The 20777-nt window shown below is 38.7% G+C and overlaps 1 protein-coding gene across 1 annotated transcript; it reads right to left on the bottom strand.

Moving 5' to 3' along the window:
• Window positions 1–206: 206 nt before the first annotated feature.
• On the bottom strand, window positions 207–1501 carry LOC110881872 (glutathione S-transferase T3-like). Its single transcript, XM_022130018.1, has 2 exons — window positions 1186–1501; window positions 207–943 (listed from the first exon to the last, which is right to left on the bottom strand). Exons 1-2 carry the CDS (start codon window positions 1499–1501, stop codon window positions 207–209), a joined length of 1053 nt encoding a protein of 350 aa, XP_021985710.1.
• Between the last annotated feature and the right edge of the window lie 19276 nt (window positions 1502–20777).

Here is a 20777-nt window from a genome sequence, read left to right as displayed (position 1 = left end):
GGCGTTATACAAGTTGAGGCCGTAGTCATAAAGGCCCTTTGTTATCATTACTCATTATTTTAATTTTCATTTTTTTAATTAATTTCTAAGTTTTTTAAAAATAAAATTCATTTCATTAAATAAAAAAAAGAGTACAATAAAATAAAAAAAACATTAAACTAGAATAAAAAAAAAAACATTAAACTAGAATAAAAAAAATTACACAATCAAAGATTATATTTTTTTTCAATCCGCTCATTTTGTGCCAACGCCATTTTCAAAGCTTTTCCCGTTAAGTGGTTGTGCGGTTTCGAGTAGAACTCAAAGTCATGAGCCCATTGTCTATCCCGCATAATCTCTGAAACTTCGCGGTTCTCCTTCATACGTTTAGTACCGAGTTCGTGTATGTCTTGAAGTCGCTTGTTTATTTCCGAAAATGCGTTACTCATATCCTTTCCCATAGACATCGACGACGACTCGGGCTTTTTCGCCCGCCTACTTCTTCCGGGCGGTCTTGATAGCTCTTCCATCGGCTCGTCATCCGGAATATCCTCGTTCACCTCGGTGTTTCGAGCATCGGAGGTTGGCGTTTCGGGTTCACCCGACTCGTTTGTTTTGGACCTCTTTGACGGCCGTTTATTTCCCGACCGACCACTCGGAGTAGAGATGTTGGCCCATTTGGGGCTATAGCGAAGGATTTGCCAACACCTTAGATACGGGAAATGGCCATTAGCATCCGTATACTCGACCAATACCGCTTGCGTAATGTCTTCGTCCTTGCTTCCACTTTTCCATCCGGCAAAAGTGCGTTGGTACACGGTTTGAAAGTTCGTGCATTTTTTGTTTATATCGGTCCACTTGCCCGATATAGAGTCCGGTGGGCGGTATTCGTCTCCTTTACCCATGAGATCGAAAAAGAGATCTCGTATTCGGGCCCAAAAAACGGTTTTACTTTGATTGTTTGCTAAAAAAAAAGATACAATGTTAGTCTAAAATTTAAAAAATAAAAACAGAAAATAAATTAAAAAAACTGAAAATAAATAAAAACAGAAAACAATTAAAAACAGAATATAAAAACTGAAAAAAAAAAGTAAAAACAGAAAATAAATAAAAAAATGCAAAAAAACAGAAAAAAAACAAAAAAAAGGAAAAAACAGAAAAAAACACAAAAAAAAACGGAAAAACAGATTTTTTTTTAAAATATACTTATAACCGGGTCCTCTGACACATCGATCCAAGCGCGGGTTAACGCATACTCCTCATCGGACTCCCACGATATCACATTTTTTTTCACTCGGGTGGCGGTTTCCGCTTTCTTTTTATGTGGCCGTTTTCCTTTTCCTTTTTGCGTCTCCGCTACTTCGGGTTGTGTTTCCGGAACAACATCGGGTTCGTGTAGTGGGGAGCCGAAAGCTTGAGCCGACCCGAACGCTTGAGACGACCCCATTCCATCGGTGTTTTGATTCGGGTTCCACCCGTAGAGATTCGGGTCCCATGATAGCGGTTGGTTCAAAAGATTCATGAACCCGAGATTTTGTTGATTGTAATCGAGAAAACCGGAGCCGAAAGGATTGGGTCGAGTGGGAACCGGCGACACGGGGCGAGTATGATTACCACTTTAGTTTGGGTCCGCACTTGATCGGGAAGGAATGAAGCCACGGTTGAATGGATGCATTGTATAAAAAATTTAAGGATTTCTAAAAAATTGGTAGAGAGAAAGAGTGTTTGAGTGTGTGTGGATTTAAAAATACAGGAAAGGAGTATTATTTAAAGGAAAGTTTGAAAATAATTGATTTTTTTATATAAATGACCGTTTTACAACGGTCACAAACAAACAAAACCTTTCAAATAACGCTGCTATCCACATCGCGCTTCTCAAAATTTTTGGGCCATACCGCCCTTCGTGGCGGTGTTCTTGGGCGCTTTCCGGCGCTATGTGGGGGCATAGCGCCCCACTACACACTGTCTAAAGAAGATGGAGTTGCACGTAATAACAAAAAAAAAATCAAAACCTAATACGTGAACAATAATAACTACCATTTATAAATATTCAGAATAGACATGAGAAAAAAAATATCATAACTAAATTTGTAATTATTGTTAGATAAAAATCTGAAGTTAAAGCATAACAAGATATTACTTCTAAAAAAAAAAAAAGCATAACAAGATATAATTAAATAAGAGTCAACAAAAAATCTGAAGTCAAAGGATAACCACTTATAAGATATAATCAAAATAAGGGTTTAATGACAGAGTTTAAACGAAAACTTAGCGAGAGTCGTACTTTCAAAATCCAAATTAGTAGAGGCCCTGTTCTTATTCTCTATTTTACGGTACAAAAAAATATCAGAAATCTTCGCTAAAATTAACAATACGAGCGAAAAATTAAACCTATCAGTATATAACAACAATAATAAGGTTATAAGTCTTAACTTAAAATTATACAAAGATACTCTAACTAAAAAATATTTAAAATATATAAAGACATTCAAGCTAAAAATATATGTATATAATATTTTTTTAAATTAATGGATTTCAAATCAATTTTTTAAAATTTTAAATTAATAATAGATTTCAATTCGGGAAAAGAGACTTTAAAATAAAACTTATATACAAAACATATTTAATCGTGAGAAGGGATATATGATCAGTCGGTGCAATTAAGAGGATGAAGGATCTAACTAAATCATAATATCTGATTTAGATACGAATGAATATATCCATCTGATACTTGCAATGCAAGTAACGATCTATATATATAAATGTAGCATCAACACCATCAATCTATGCTTTTCTCATCTCTTTCACTGTTATAAGTGCTGCAAATAATTAAAACATGGATCCGTATTATCATCACCACCCCATCCTTCAACAACAATACTACGCATACGTTGTTCCTGTATTTGCAGTTCATACTGAGTGGATGGTGTATGATCAAGTGAATACTCCTGCTCATTACACCGTGCCCATGTTCTACCCTCAACCGGTGCAGTATGTTGACGACATAGCCATTCTCAACACCCCTGATGCCATGTGGGTCAATCAAGAACAACATCCTACGCATTCATACGCACAGAATCAATATGTACCATATGACCATGTGATTCATGAATTCGAAGCTTTTCTAGAAGAAAGGTTGATGAGGATAGAACAAGAAGCGGGTCGTGCGCTACGACAAGTAAACGCTTGTACGAGTGGTTCGGGTTTATCAGAGGAAGAGATTTCCGAGCATCTGCAAGTGTACACTGCACAAGGAAAGATGAGTGAAGTGGATGTTTGTTGTATTTGTTTGGGTGAATATGAAAAGAAGGAGAAGATGGGGAGACTCGAATGTGGGCATCGGTTTCATGCGGAATGCATCAAGCGTTGGTTGTTGTCTAAAAATGTTTGCCCCATGTGTAGGTCTACTACATTGTCGTTTAACTATTTGATTTTGATACGTGATGTAATATTATATAATTGGTTTATTACAATTGGTTTGGATATTAGTCGTTGTGAGTTGTGATAGAGTATCAAACTATTTCAGGTTTTTAATTAGTCCATAACCAAGGGATTCGGGGATAAAAATGCCCTGATGAACGTCTTCCATATCTCATCTCAAGAGATTGCCTTGCACCATTCTATCCCTCAACTCCTCAAGCTCTTTATTTTATACCTAGCAAAATAAACATAAACATGCTAGTTTTTTTAATGGTTATCATTTGAACTCAATCATACAAATATACACACACCTATAATCCTTGTGAAGTTAACTATTTGGTTTTAACTAGTGGAAATTCCTAGTTCGATACAGCGGGAAATATGTATGTATTATAAAATAAAATAATTATTTACAATGATATTAGGTTTAGTAACACAAAAGTTAGTCTACTAATTTGAAAAGTAATAATAATGAAATTAACAATAACGATGATAATAATAAATCACAAAAAGTAACCCCTAACCGAAAAACATAAAAATATGTACTCGTTTTTGGTATAGTTTATCTATTTAGATTTTTTTTTTCTTTTTTGTAATTACATAGTTAGTCCCTGTGGTTTGCACAAAGTAACATACTTAGGTATTAATAGTTTAAAATCACATTCTAGGGTATTAACTTTTTATTTTGTAACGTTTGGAGGTATTAACATTATTTGTAGGTTTAAAATCACATTTTATTAGTACCTAAGTATGTTATTTTGTGCAAACCACAAGGACTAACTATGTTACTACCCTAGAAGTTAATACCTCCAAACGTTACAAAATGAAAAGTTAATACCCTAGAAGGTGATTTTAAACTATTAGTACCTAAGTATGTTATTTTGTGCAAACCACAGGGACTAACTATGTAATTAACTCTATAAAATAATTTAAAGCATAAACGAAATATTATCAAAACTGAAAACCGATGTTCGGTTGGCATCGGTTTGGTACGGTACGATACCGGTATACAGTATTGTTTATATAAATAAACACGATGTTTTGTATACAACTATGTTTTCGATCAATTTCATATATGTTTTCGATCAATTTCATATTGATAGGTTGATGGAAAAAATTAAACGTAATTCTTCTCTCATCCCTTATCCTTGCATCTTCTGTCTGTTTCGTTTACACCAATAATTTTCTCCCACCCATTCTCTTCTACCTCACACCCTCTCATTGTTGCTTCAAGCACATAGTCGTTGCCTTGGCCGCTTGTTCGATTCAAGCTTCTATTGTTGTAGACGCCATTGAAGTTTGACATTATTTGACTCAGATCTGAGTAGAATAGACTTGACTTGGCTTACGGCTTAGTCCCATGACCCCATTTGTGAATACAATTGCTTAAGAACCTATAATATAAGAATAAATAATAAATAAGCATAAAAATAAATAATACAAGTTATAACCTTTTTTTCTAAAATCTGTCTCTAGTTTGTTGATTTTCGTGTTCCGGTCTTGGATAAAATAGATATATGACTTAGCTAACGTCTTTCTTCCTTGTGTTTGGACTTCATCTTTGTAGTCGTTCGTTCTCTTTTTTCCGTAGGGGGTGACATCTCATCATCCGATTCTTGTTCTTCTTATGTGGGTGGCTTGTTTCATCACTCTAATTTTCGGATTCTTGACGATAACATTCCAAGTTTGGTGTGTCTTGTGGCAATCAGAAATTGGTATATCCATATGGACCATATTGAATGGGAAATTCTCTTTGTTGGAAGTTACTAGCATGTTAGAATTAGGTGTCGGGAAAATGTGGATAGTATAATTGTTGTTGGTATGATGGCAAGTATGATTGTTGGGGACTGATTTTTGTGACTCCATGGTTTACTGGTCTATTCCTCGCCTACTCATTCCGAGTTGTACAACTCCCATACTCACATGGGTTGCGGCGGTACCCGACCCAAGCTCCCAACACATGGCACTATGACACCCCTGTTGGATATGATGTTCAATTGTCGATTATAATTCAACGTTGCCGTCAAGGTACGACCCAAAGAGTTACACTTTGGGCAACGAACAACTAACGGTGTTTTAATAGTTAATCACCGGATCACGAAATAACAAGCGTAATAAAAGAAACGGGTAATTATTTAGAATAATTACGGAGAGCTGGATTTAATAAGATATGTTATAATTAATTTGTTAATTATAATAAATTATATCTAATCTAACATATAATAAAAGACTCCAAATAATGCCACATGTCATTATCTCCTTCAACCTCATAAATTTTATTTATATTTGTTTAATAAATTTCTTTTAAAATTAATATTTATTAATAACCAATATATAGATATCACTTATTTTTATACTTATCTTTATCTAAAATTAATAAATAACTTCAATTTTGCAATTTAGACCCTTTGTTTTTTTTTTTTTTTACTTTTAACCCAAAGTTTTTCATCTTTTGCAATTTAATCCCAACTATTTTTTATTTTCAATTTTGGTCCACCATACTTTTCGTCTTTCCCAAGTTTTTCGTTTCGTTCTAAATTTTTTGAGTTAACGCACCGCAACGTGCATGTGGGGTTTAACATTTTTTCGTATATTTTTTTCCTGTTTGACTGACCCATCGTGTCACATCTATTTTTCTGCGTTTGACAAGTTCGTCCAACACGCGGGTCCTAGATGGACTTAGTTATTTTTTTCTATGTTTTATGTTTCGATTTAATTTCTCAGCAACGAGCGTGCGTGATTCAAATATTTTATGTCTGATTTTCACTCGGCGTCATTTTTTCGCGTTTTTATTTATTTTGTTTTTACGAGCTTTTCCGGTGTTGATGGTCGCTGACAATGGTATAGTATTGCTACTACTTAACATAGTTTTATGACAAACGCTGCAACGCAGAGGCTTAATACTAGTATATATATATATATATGTATATATATAATAAAGAAAAAAAAGACCTCTTATTAAATCTAGATTCCTCAATATACGGAATTATGAAAAAGGGGATTGTGTTTTGAATTAATAGATGATAGATGATGTTGCATATACATATCTAAATATCTATACCCTATTGTGACCGTATAAAAACCCAACAAATATTAGAGGGTTTTTAAAACACAATCAGATTCATAATATTCGTGGGGAACGAAAGGAGAGAAGGTGATTTGTTTGAAGTTTCAAGGTTAGAGATCAAGACTCTAGTACAAGTAAACCTTCTTTTGTTTTCTTCGTTTATGCAAAAAGGTAAGTAAAGTTTTTGAACTTTATTTTTCTTTAGTTTAAAGGTTTCGTTTGAAATCGTTTCAAACGAACAAACATGATTTCGTGGTCAACGATCATCTAGCGAGATCGTTCGTTGAACCAAGGTGTCTTTCTTGGATGTCACGATTCTTTATTTTATTTTAACCTATTTTGATTGTAACAAGATCACTGGTGGAATCGGTTTAGAACCGAACCTCGTGTACATGTTTTTCCGCTGCGTTCAGTTTGTTTGACAAATTGACTAAAATTATTTTCTAAAAGTTACACGAAAATTCCTATAGTGGTATCAGAGCCACCTTACAAATCAAAGTAGGTTATTTTATAGATGTGTTTGTAGATCTATAAAATAGTTATAGGATTGCATGCTTAAAATCGAGTAGATTTGGCATAGGAACCTGTCACGTATAATAGTTATAGGCAAATTTTATTAAGGCCAAACATGAACACTTGTCAAAGTCCTCTTTGACAAAATAAGTTTTGGCCTTAACCTATTTCATTTAGCTTAATGATCATTCTATGCAAATCCGGGTCTAGAATTGGTTTTACATAACACGCGTACTAAATTAGTTTTTGGAGCTACGCGCGTTAAAATAAAATAAAAAAAACATAAATATTAAAATAATGATTTTTAATATATACCAAATTAAGATATTAAATCGAAATTTAGTGCGAAAGTTTAAAACGGAACAACTTTATTTTGTTTGAAAATAAAGTTCAATTTTTTTTAATCCTTTCGTTTAAAACAATGAAACCAAATATATGCTTTCTTTATATTAAAGTTTATTTTTATTGATTGGATTGGATCCAAGATTAAGTGGGAGGACAAAAGGGTTTGTGCTACACTTAATAGCCTCGGTTCATGTTCTTGGGCTCGAACGAACCGAACATATTCTGAACCCGGAATTGCATATTTATTTATTTTATTATGCGTTTTGCAATGAGATGTTTGTTACGTACATAAAATTAATAATTAATACACGATCATTAAAACGACAATTTTAATAAAAGGTTTATTAAGTATTGGATAGGTAATTAAAATAAATAGTTTATTTTAAAATACAAAAATCAAAATTGGTTTTACAAAAATTAAAAGTTAATTTGAAAACCATAATTAATAAAAGTTATTAATTAAAATAAATTTGCGACACGACCAACTTAGATTAAATAGGGTATTTAAAATTAATCGGTCGAGTGATTGAAAGGTGTTTCAAGTCGTCACAAATTGAAACGTAAAATTGAATTTTACAAAGGAATTGTATAGCCTATGTTCATGCCATAGGCCGTACAAGTATTTTAAAACGACCCGTACTGGTAATTTTAAAATATAACCCAAATAAAATCGATATTCTACGCCACCCTAAATTAAGAACACCCGAACTGATCTATCCGAACCCCTGGTGCTAGTGTTTACCCTGCATCCAGGCCTACGGTTTTGGTTAGGGGTAGTTCCGCGATTTCCATGCTTACATGGGTCGGGCTACAGTTCTGATTTGAGGACAAATATCACTTTTGCGACACGAGAGCGAATGTTAGTGTTTACCCTGCATTCGTCTTCTACGGTTGTGAAAGTGGGCGTAGTTGGGGTTAACGTACCAATGCTTGACAACACTCGTCATGCGACCCCAAACCGAGAATAGTGTAGCTGACACAATTGGTGATCGTCACCTACCCTTCAATCTATGCCAGTGAAGAGTGTTAAGTCCATTCACTGAGTTATGGGGAGATGGGATCTCATCCTAATTCCTAAAATTTTGTATATCTTGGGTCAAAATTGAATTAGGTTAATGCATGAAAATTACTAATAAAATTTTCTTCTAAATTCTACAGATGTCTACAAACAATTCTGATAACACCAAATTCCCGCTTAAGTCCATCCTTGAAAATGCTAAACTTGATAATTCTAACTTCATGGATTGGTACCGAAACCTGAAAATTGTTCTCAGGGCGGAGAAAAAGGCTTATGTCCTTGAAGGACCAATTCCCGAAGCACCTGCTGCTAATCGGGTGTAGCCCGTAGGACATGGGAAAAACATGTTGATGATTCCCAAGATGTGACATGTCTTATGCTTGCTATGATGATTCCAGAACTTCAGAAGAATCTGGAAAACTTGGGAGCATATGAGATGAGTGAGCAGCTGAAAAACATGTTTCAGCAGCAAGCTCGTCATGAGCGTTTTGAGGTGATGAGATCTCTCATTACATGTCGCATGCAGGAAGGTACTTCGGTCAGTTCTCATGTACTAAAAATGAAGTCCTTCGTTGATCAACTGGAGCGTCTAAACGCACCCCTTAGTAATGAGTTAGCTACGGATGTGATCCTTAACTCGCTACCCAATTCATATCATCAATTCGTTTTGAACTATAACATGAATGGGTGGGAAAGAACGATCCCAGAGTTGCATCAGATGTCAAAAAACTGCTGAGACAAACATCCCAACTAAGGGCAATCCAGTGCTGGCGATCAGGGAAGGAAGAATTACCAAGAAGAAGTCATCCAAGGGAAAAGGCAAGGCGAGTAAGCAAGACAAGGGCAAAGGCAAAAAGGTTGCCACTCCAAAGGTAAAGCCTCATAAAGATGCCAAGTGTTTTCACTGTGATGAGATCGGGCATTGGAAGAGGAATTGTCCCAAGTACCTGGCTGAGTTGAAGCTTAAGAAGCTGCAAATAGGAGAATCCTCAATACATGTTATTGATCTATTTTCCTTTTCGAGCAAGTCTTGGGTGTTTGACACTGGATGTGGTTTTCACATTTGTAATGATTTGCAGGGACTAAAAAGGATTAGGAAGCTGAAGCAGGGTGACTTAGAGCTGCACGTTGGGAACGGGCAGAATGTTGCTGTGAAGGCAGTTGGAGAATTTATTCTTGAATTACCTTCTGGATTGTTTATTACATTAGACAATGTTTTTTATGTTCCTAGTTTGACTAAGAATATTATTTCTGTTTCTGCTTTAAGAGAACAAGGTTTTAATTATGCTTTTGATATTGTTAATGGTAGCATTTCTGCATTTTTAAATGGTGTGTTCTATTTTGAGGCTAAGCCTCACAATGGTGTCTATGAAATAGATACTTCTAACAATAGATCAAATAATATGGTATGCTCTCTTTCCTCTAAACGTGTTAAAACTAGCTTTAATCAAACATATCGTTGGCATTGTCGTCTTGGCCATATTAACATCAATCGTATGAGGAAGCTCCAGACCGTAGGGATTCTAGAATCCACGGGTCAAGAGACTTATGATTTATGCAAATGTTGTCTAAGTGGCAAGATGACTAAGGCCCCTTTTACCGGAACTAGTGAAAGGGCCAAAGACCTGTTAGGACTCATACATACTGATGTATGTGGTCCATTCAGGACTATGTCAAGGAACGGGGAAAGATACTTCGTTACATTTACTGATGATTATAGTAGATATGGATATGTTTATCTTATGAAGTTTAAACATGAAACCTTTGAAAAGTTCAAAGAATTCCAAAATGAGGTACAAAATCAACTAGGGAAAACGATTAAGGCACTTCGATCCGATCGAGGTGGTGAATACATTAATCAAGAGTTTGATGAACATCTCAAGAAGTGTGGGATTATATCCCAACTAACTCCACCCGGAACACCACAACTCAATGGTGTGTCTAAGAGGAGAAATCGAACCTTATTAGATATGGTTCGATCAATGATGTGTCGTACAAACTTACCACACTCCTTTTGGAGTTATGCTCTTGAAACTGCTACACGTCTTGTGAATATTGCTCCTACTAAAAAGGTAGAAAAGACACCATATGAGATGTGGCATGGTAAACGACCTAAAGTCTCTTACCTTCGCATATGGGGATGTAACGCTTATGTTACCAGTGAATCTTTGGACAAACTTGATCCTCGCGGTGAAAAAGTTGTTTTCATTGGATATGCATATCCGGTTGGTTATTACTTCTATAATCCTGCTGAAAATAGAGTTTTCACTAAGCGTCGAGGAACATTCCTAGAGGATGAGCTTATGGCGCGAGGAATTGGAGATAATCTTGTGGATCTTGAGGAAATTCGAGAACCACAAATTGACCAACCAATAGTCGAATCTGCCTCTCAACAAAATATTGTTGAACCTGAACCTGAAAGGATTCAGGAATCCGATGTAACACTAGGCGTCCGCAGAAGTATGAGGGATCGTCATGGACCTGATAGGTATTCACCTGATAGGTACTCTTGATAATTGATCAAGAAGAGCCCTCAACCTACAAAGCTGCAATTTTAGGTAATGAATCTGAAAAATGGCTCGAAGCCATAGGCGTCGAGATGCAATCCATGTATGACAACCAAGTCTTGGATTTGGTTGAACTTCCTCCCGAATGTCGAACTGTAGGAAGTAAATGGGTTTTCAAGTTGAAAACAGACATGGATGGAAATGTGCAACCCTATAAGGCTCGATTGGTTGCTAAAGGTTTTACTCAGACTCAAGGAGTTGATTATGAGGAAACCTTCTCGCCAGTAGCCATGCTTAAGTCTATTAGGATTCTACTTGCCATAGCCGCGTATTATGACTATGAGATATGGCAAATGGATGTCAAAACCGCGTTTCTAAATGGACACCTTACAGAAGATGTCTATATGGAGCAGCCTGAAGGTTTTGTAGATCCTAAGAATCCAAAGAAAGTTTGCAAGGTGAATAAATCCATTTATGGATTGAAACAAGCATCTCGAAGCTGGAATCTTCGTTTTGATCAGAAAATCAAACAGTTTGGTTTCATTAAAAACGAAGATGAGCCGTGTGTTTACAAGAAGGCAAGTGGGAGTTCTATTACTTTTCTAATCCTGTATGTAGATGACATACTTCTCATTGGAAACGATATCCCAATGCTGCAGGATGTTAAATTCTGGCTTGGTAAATGTTTCTCAATGAAGGATCTTGGAGAAGTTGCTTATATTCTAGGAATAAAGATTTATAGAGATAGATCTAAGCGGCTACTTGGACTTAGTCAAAGTACATATATTGATAAGGTCATTCGGCGTTTTTCAATGCAAGATTCCAAGAAGGGTCTCTTGCCAATGGCAAGTGGAACCGTACTGAATAGTTATCAGTGTCCCAAATTGAACAAAGATAAAGAGGATATGAAAAAGGTTCCATATGCCTCTGCTATCGGTTCCATCATGTATGCCATGTTATGTACTAGACCGGACGTATCTTTTGCTCTGAGCTTGACTAGCAGATATCAACAGAATCCTGGTAAAAGTCACTGGATTGCTTTGAAAAATATCCTAAAGTAATTAAAAAGAACTAAGGATATGTTTATGATATTTGGCGGTTTGGAAGAAGAGATGAGAGTAAAGTGTTACACTGACGCAAGCTTCCAAACGGATCGTGATGATTCACGATCTCAGATAGGCTATGTTTTTACTTTAAATGGCGGTGCTATAACTTGGAAGAGTTCTAAGCAAAGCGTGGTGGCCCAATCGACCACTGAATCAGAATATATAGCGGCTTCAGTAGCTGCTAAGGAGGCTGTTTGGATGAAAAAGTTCATTGCTGATCTCGAAGTTATACCAAGCGTACAGAAGCCTATCGAGATATTTTGTGACAATACAGGTGCAATTGCTCAGGCAAAGGAACCAAGGTCGCATCACAGCACGAAGCATATTCTCAGAAAATTCCATTACATACGGGAAGTTATGGAAAGAGGAGACATCGTAGTAGAGAAAATTGATACTGATCAGAATCTAGCGGACCCGTTTACTAAGCCTATACCTCAAGTGAGACATGAGAAGCATGCTGATAGTATAGGTCTTAGATATGCTAGACAGTGGGTCTGATTTTGTAATTTAGTAATTTGGTGCATATTGAACTATAAACAGTATTTTATGTTTATTTGAGTTTAATGGTTGAATGTCTTTTAAACTATTATATCTGTGTTCAAATATTAGTACGTTAAGTATCTATGAATATTGTATTCTAAAATGTCCGTAGTCTATCAGATTCGTGAGAACCAATCTAGTAAAAGACTATTGTGAATTAGATGGTTGATCCATATCATGGATACTCAAAGTGTTGAGAACCATATCCACTGATATGATTAGTTGACTCATATTGGGCGTAACTCGTTTCAAAATAATCTTCATGGATCTTAGTCATAAGACGTTTTGAATAGGTACGATCATTGTATCGTTAGACTTGCGGTACATACTAGAACTAACTTAAATGAATGGTTGCTCTTTGATTCTATCTAACGCTGTACGTAACTGGCAGTAATAAGGATAGTTTTGGGAATGATCTGAAGTTTAGTGGGAGTTGTTTGTAGCCAAAGGGATCTGTGCTTCTATACTTAGGAGAGGAACACTCTGGCTGTAACACCCCGTGTTTTCGAATGTCAAAGTCAAAGTCCAAGTCAACTCAGACTTTCTTTGACTGTAGATAGTCGATTTTATGTTTTAGTTGTATTATGTGGAGTAAGTGTTGTAATCAGCAAGAATCGAAGTAATCGAATGTGTTTTAAAAGCGAACCGACCTACGACTGAGAATGATAGGAAGTAACAACGCGATAAAGTTAACTAATCAGTAATCAAACCGATCTAACAACCAATCGAACTCGAGACTCGAATTATGCGAATTATGGTATTGATATACGTGTGTGTGTGCCTTATGTGTTACTTGTGCATGTTTACTTTATGTTTGGTGTGGTATTCAAGCAAATCAATCGAAAATCGAATCGAAACTCGAAAAGCAATCGAACTCAATCGAAACCGACATCGAAACGTGACTTATAGAAGATTGTATGTTAGATATAGTAGTTGGGACTGAAAGTAATTTGACTAGGAAACTCTATCGTATTCGTATCATCGTCCATCGAAATCGAAACGTCGAAAATCGTCGCAAAATACTCAAAGCGTGTCGCGGATCGAACAGGAGGCAACCTGATCGAACAGGCCAGCCGATCGGCTAGCATCTTGCCATCCGATCGAGCAGCCCACTCGATCGGAGCTCCTGGCCGATCGGCTGACACTTTCCTCTTTTGGAGCCTATAAATAGGGCTGTCATTATCATACTTTCCATTTTTGGAAAGCTCTGACCGAACCAGCTATCTTCTTCACCTTTTCTCAAATTTCTCCCAATCCCAGTAAGTTTTCACTCTAATTCTTGTACGATCTTGATCATTACTTGATTCTACACCTTTCTATCTTTCAAAACTTGGATTTTAACCGTGAAATCACCAAGATCTAAGTATTCTTGGGTGATGTCATCATGGTGTTCATGAAGAACATCATGTTTTGGCCTCATTCAACTATGATTAGCTTAGATCTAACCGATTTCCACATAAACAAGCTAAGATCTACCAAAGATCTAAACATTCACAAGTTGTGAAGGATTGAAAGAAGGAATTCCAACTTTCTTTCAACTCTTCTACACTCAATGCCTTCAAATCAATAGAAACGAAGCTTGAACTGGCTAACTAATCATTCAAATAGTTAAAGGGTTCAAGATTCAGATTCTATGAACAAGGTTCACCGATTTCGGGTTAAACTCTAAACCGACATTCCGAACCGTTCACCGGCCGGACTTGGGTGATTCCTGTTCGAGCCAAGGAAACAAGTAGGAACGGAGGTTATCATAGTTCAACATGTTGTCAAGTTACCTTGAAAGAATGACAAATAAACAAATAGCCAAGTGTTAGACGAAAGGCCGACCAGGTCAGAAATGCTGGCCGAACGGCTAGGCTGTTCGAACAGCCCAGCCGATCGGACACACCAGCCGATCGACCGGGCCAGCCGATCGGCTAGCACATGGCGTCCCACTTTTCCAAACTTTTGAAGTATAGTATTGACAAAGTAATGTTCGATCGAATAGGTCACACGATTGGTAAACATTACTGTTCGGATCATGAGATACTATGCTTCAACACTTAATCGTTTTCACAACTCGTTCGTAGTAGGGAATGCCAGCCGATCGAACAGACTGTTCGATCGAGTGACATTCAGTTGGGAACTAACCATGAAGCTCCTAGCCGATCGAGTGAGCTAGCCGATCGAGTGAGCTAGCCAATCGAACGAACCGTTCGATCGATCGACTTGAAAGGTAGGAACACTTCAGTGTTCTCAAATACTGCAACAAAAACTTTAAAAGTTCAAATCCTCTAACACAAACACACCAGAGGAAGAAACAATCCACTTGAATGGTCCAGCCGATCGAGCCTAGCGGCCGATCGAACGGGACTGTCCAATCGGATATACCAGCCGATCGAACGGGCCGTTCGATCGAACCTGCCGTTCGATCGACCAGCCCATTCGATCCATCCATACTTGTTTACTTTTCCGCGTTACTTATCGTTATGCTATCGAACCATTCAGGCTAATCTTACTCTCAGCGCTCCCTTCAATCCACAATCAATCACTGTGAGTATACTCGATCCCTTTTTGCTTTTAGCACTTTTGGGTGTTACATACGTTACTTATCAAATCACAATCAAACACAAACTATTTGAACGCTAACCGAATGCATGTGCTATTTGACTAAATGAATGCTGTTTATTATGTTTACACGTGGAGTGCTATCTACCTGCCTTAGCAACATAGTACTATAGTTTGGACTCAGCACCCGTTCACACGGGGGTTGTTAAGGACAATTACTTGCATGGATTACGGTGGTAATCATGTATTGTGAACCGTCTCGGACGGTCAACCCGCAGTCGTTGGTATCAATGGTCCCATGTCGATAATTAACATGCATCGTTTTCCTCTGTGTACGTGCCTGGTTATACGTAAACTATTCAAACTCTATATGCTATTACTAAACTTGTGTGCTCACCTTTACATTATATGTATTGACTTTATTTTAACGTATGTGACAGGTGCTTAAGTTGCTAGGATGCTTAGGCGCGTGGTGATGAAATCGAGGCTAGGGAGTCTAGAAATAATAAACATTTGTCGGTAATAATAATTGAATCTGAGTTGTCGGAACGGAATTTATTTGCCTAGTTGCTTTCTATGATAACTTGGTTATTTATTTGGGATACGGTATGGGACGTATCATATAACTGAATTTGTAATAATAGTTGTTGTGGAAACTTCTGGACAATCTGTTTCGCTCAGTGCCGCGCCCCGATGATTCCGCCATCGGTTGGGGTGTGACAGATTGGTATAAGAGCCATAACTATAGGGAATTAGGCAGACACGACCTAGTCCGGGTCGCTGTCTTAGAGATCTAGACTATAGTTAGGAACCATCAGACCAAGTTTATGTGCTTATTCTGCAATCCTCCACTATCACTGCACTCGAATTTTCAAATAAAGTCGGTAGATTTAGTTAGGAATAGGTGTGAAAGCCGCAAAATCCTGACCAAACTGCCTGACTTATGCTGATTTCATTCGCTTATTCATGCATATCTCATTATTTTCACCAACAAGGAAAGGAGGTTATGCCAAATCAGGAGTGAAATCCATATTTTGATGAATAATCTCCTTTACCTCATTAAAAACAAGGAAGAAATTGATAAGCCGAGGGGTGAAACCCTGACCTTGGCAGTTTGTTCTGGATTCTATTTATCTCACCAAGGCCTCGATGGACTCCAACGACCTGAACTCACAAGTATGACCTAGGAAGCGCGTGCGGAATGCCCGAGAATCGAGGCAGAAACATGACCTCTAGAGTCGAAAATGATGACAAGTCTACTGCGAATAGTCGAGTTGCCTTGGGTAGTCGAAGTCTAGTAAGTCGCAGACAATCTATCTCTCGATTTTATGTGATTCGATTCTGAGAACCACAACCGCGTATTCTGATGACTCGTTGATTTTATGTGTTTATGTGTGCTTTCTCTGTTTTGTGTTATATTTGCTTTCTCTGTTTTATTTTGAGGTAATATTCGATTTTACTACCACTTCGATCGACACACACGACACACATCTGCTGCTCTATCTCAATTCGACATCCAGTTATCACAACTCTAAGACGATATCATACTATGCTATGCTATAAGACTAAGTTAGACTATACTATACGATGCTATCCAACATACTATTCGAACGACACGCGAACTTTGAAGGATAAGTTTCTGTTTTCTAACTGCTTCAGTGATTAAGTGCCTAGGTATTTGCGTGTTTCTGTGCTTTGTGCTCTAAGTACTTATGTGCTTCTGTGACCTACGTGTTCTATGTGCTTCGGTGCTTATGTGTATCTGTGGTTATGTGATTATGTGACTATGTGATATGTGATTCGACGTGATTCTAAGCTTTAGTAGTCTAGACGTGTGAGGTGAGATTCAATCTCGTTGTGTTGAGACTCGTGACGATGTCTAATGCAGACCACGTCGTCGTCTGGATCCCGACCCCGAGCCCCACTCACCCGCCAGGAAAAGAGGGACAGACGTCTCGCTGCCATCATCTCCAAAACGGTGGCGAAAGCTGTGAGTGAGGTGTACGAAAACGCTAGCAAGTCGTCTGAAGAATCCCGAGCTGAAATCCCTAAGGATTCAAGCAAGGCTGCTTTCAGTTTCAAGCAGTTCAAAGCATGCGGACCAAAAGAGTTCACTGGCGAAGATGGTCCAACAGCCATGTTTCACTGGTTCGACTCGGTCGAAGTCACTCTGCGCCAGAGCGGATGTCCCAAGCATCTCCGCACACTCAATGCAACAGGCATCTTCCAGTCCCGTGCTCTAGACTGGTGGACGGACGAACGAAACAAGCGCGGAAATGATGCAGCTTACGGGCTATCATGGAAGGAGATGAAAGCGATTATGATCGAAGAATTCTGCCCTCCTCATGAACGCCAAAAGTTGGAGGACGAGTTCTGGGGAATCAAGCAGAAGGATGGAGACAACGCTGCTCTCACTGCTCGCTTCAAGCAGCTTAGCATCATATGTCCTGATCAAGTCAAGACCTCAGATCAAGCCATCAAGAAGTATATCCGAGCCCTAACCGACTGTGTAGCCGACTTTGTTCACGCCGCCAAGCCAGCAACAATTGAGGAAACCTACTTACTCGCCGCTGAGATCAACGATAAGCGAGTCAAGTCTGGTTTCTGGGATAAGCAAACCAAGTCTCTGCATCAAGCCACTGCAACACCCACCGACTCATCTGCTCAATCCTCCAAGTCTTCAAGAAGGAATAAGAAGAACAACAACAACAGCTCCAGCAACAAGAGCTGTGCTACCGCAACCACTGCTACTCCACTCCAATCTGCACCAGCTCAACAGCAGCAGCACCAGCGCTCAGCTCCAGTGATCAATGCACCGCTAGCAAAGCGTGCATACACAGGCCCACACCCGCTCTGCCCGACATGTTCGTATCATCACCCAGTGAGTCTAGCTTGTCGTTTTTGCGCTCACTGCAATCTGTACGGTCTTTCACTGCGAACTGTCGCTATGGTCCTCGTCAAGCCCCAGTTCAAGCCACTGTCAACCAAGCTCTTCTCCCTGCTCCTCAAGGCCAAACAGCAGCTCCAGCACCAGCAGTCAATGCTCGAGTCTGCTTTGCATGTAGTAACCCTAACCACTTTGCAAATCGATGCCCGAACAGGGTGGTTAAGCAAGAGCCCCAGCAGCAACAGCAACAACAGCAGCTGTGACAACTCGAAATTTAGAACCTTTCATTGTATCTCGATGTAACCTACTTGAAACGTTATGTGATTAGTTGACGTGTTGGTGTAATGATATATGTGAACATCCTATGTGAATTATATGTTATGTTTATATGTATGCTTGTATGTATGCGACCCGAGGCACAAGAACCCGACTCGAGACCATGCGGTCTCGAGTGAACAGTGCAACATAGGGGCCGGTTGGGCCGTGCACCTCATCCGAAACCCATTAGGGTGCATCAACTTGAACTAGTATATAACCCTTGATGATAACCAACCTTTCCATTTTTGGGCAACTCACACACATTCTCCTACACACACACTCTCCCTTCCTCTCACAAAAATCCTAAGTCTCAACATCCTTCTTCTCTCATCCTCTCGGATTCAAACCAGCAACACTAGGACCTTCGGTTCAAGCTTGGAATCGGCGTTCGGAGTTCACCCTTCCTATCCTCTAGCCGGTTAGTGTCTCATTTAGTGGTATAATGACAAATACATGAGAAATGATTGTTTATCTATGATAAAGATGTTTGCTTGATAGAAAATAGTTATTTGTTGTCAAATGATGATACTATGTGATGATGAAATGTTAGAAATCGGCTTTATATGGGTTTAAATCCGAATGGCTTGGTTATGTTTAGGAGGTTTGTGTTCATGAAATCGGATTAGCATATGTTGATGATAAATCTTATTTAAGAATGTTATTGCATTGATTGAATGTGCTAGATGTAAAAACCGATGATGTTATTAGCTCGAGTTCATGCTAGGATAGATGTTATTGATGAAGCATGTTGTTAAAATGAAAACCCTAAAATAATGAACTATTCGAATGTATGATGAACAACATGAATATGCTATGAATGTGCCTTGAATATCTGAAATTGAGGTGTTTGATCCATTGTGGTTAATTGTTAGACAACAAAACATGTTTGTATGGATAGTACACCATGTTGCATGAAATCAAAATTCCATTGGATAGTACAACTGTGCAGATCAGCAGGTGCTGGGAGTCGAGACACCTGGTTTCGACTCGAGACCATGAACATGACAACTCGAGACTGCAGTTTGCGACTCAGGTTGCGAGTCGAGAACTCTCTAGTCTCGACTCGAGACCACACAATGCCAGTACAAGCAGCATAACTCGAGACCAGGGTTGCGAGTCTTGTTGCGACTCGAGACATGACCCGAGACCTCCTCAGTTGCGACTCGAGAACTAGTAGGCTACAACTCGAGACCACGTACACAAACTAACTGTTTGGACCTGCACACTGCTACGGGCTTAGGTATTTGGGCCGGACTTATGGGCTTCTTGTGTTACTGTTAAATGCGTGAATGTTACTGTGGAACTTGTTGCGAACTGTTGATGAACTGCCATGCTAGACTTGTATGCCATGATTGTTACTTGTGTACAATACGTGAAGAACATACGTGCACTACTTGGTTTGAATCTGACATGAACGGTATCTATGTTAGGACGTAGTGACCACTTACAACTTGATTGACTTTTCTGTGTATCTGCCGAGCAAACCAAGGTGAGTTCACACCCTCTACAAAGCATGGGATTCCCTGGGTTGGGAATGGGGTTAAGGAACGTGGATTCCTCATCCTCCTTGGGTAGGACAGCAATGGTTCAGGAATGTAATTCCTCGTCCCCACGGACAGATAACTCGTACTAGACCAAAACTCTATCACGAAGTCCCTCCTTTTATATCGACTTAATCGCCGGGCCAATGGCGAGCGGGTCATTAGTTAGATAGCGCTATTTAGGTCTGACAAACCTCACACCGTGCCGCAGAGGACGGGCGTGAACTAATGGATCTGGGGCACGTCAATGATGATAGACATTGACAGTTTCAGGGCACATAAACATGACTACAGTCAGCAGTCGATATGGTAACGAGTCTAGTGTATACATGAGGTAGCCCCCACGGCCGAAATGCCAGATAACTAACACGGGGTAGCCCCCACGGCTGGAATGCCAGGGTAACCGGGAATAAACAAGTCACGTTTTCAACTATGGGGTAACCCCCACGGCAGGATGCCAGATAAAGGAAACTGTTTTCGAAACAAACTAAAACGAACACCCAACTGTGAACTCACTCAACTTGTTGTTGACTCGTTACTACATGCTTTGCAGGACCATAGGTACTTAGCTGGAGCTTGCACGGAGGAGAGTCGTTGTGGGACATGGATGTCACACCCCGATTTCCACGTGTCTCACCGGTGGGCCCGGTGGGGGATTACCGTGACGATGTTGGCAACAATATAGTCAAACCACACAATTATATAATGCACAGCGGAAGCATAAGATAAATATATAAACTCAACCTCTGGTTGTAATATCAAATGTATTACAGAAGTTGAATATATCCACAGCGGATCAAAATAAATAAATGTTGTTCATTCAGATACGGCATCGAGTTTGCGAGACTATTCATGATGCTTAGGCAGCTAATACCAGCCAATTTCGTACAGTACCTGCACTTAATCTTTTTGGGGAAAATACGTCAGTTTACACTGGTAAATACATTCAACTGACACATTTGAAAATGTTTATTAAAATTGATTTGAAT

This window comes from Helianthus annuus, chromosome 10, assembly GCF_002127325.2.
Source record: "Helianthus annuus cultivar XRQ/B chromosome 10, HanXRQr2.0-SUNRISE, whole genome shotgun sequence".
Taxonomy (NCBI): Eukaryota; Viridiplantae; Streptophyta; class Magnoliopsida; order Asterales; family Asteraceae; genus Helianthus; species Helianthus annuus.
Note: the sequence above shows the minus strand (reverse complement) of the source record. Positions and strands in the feature narration are given on the sequence as shown.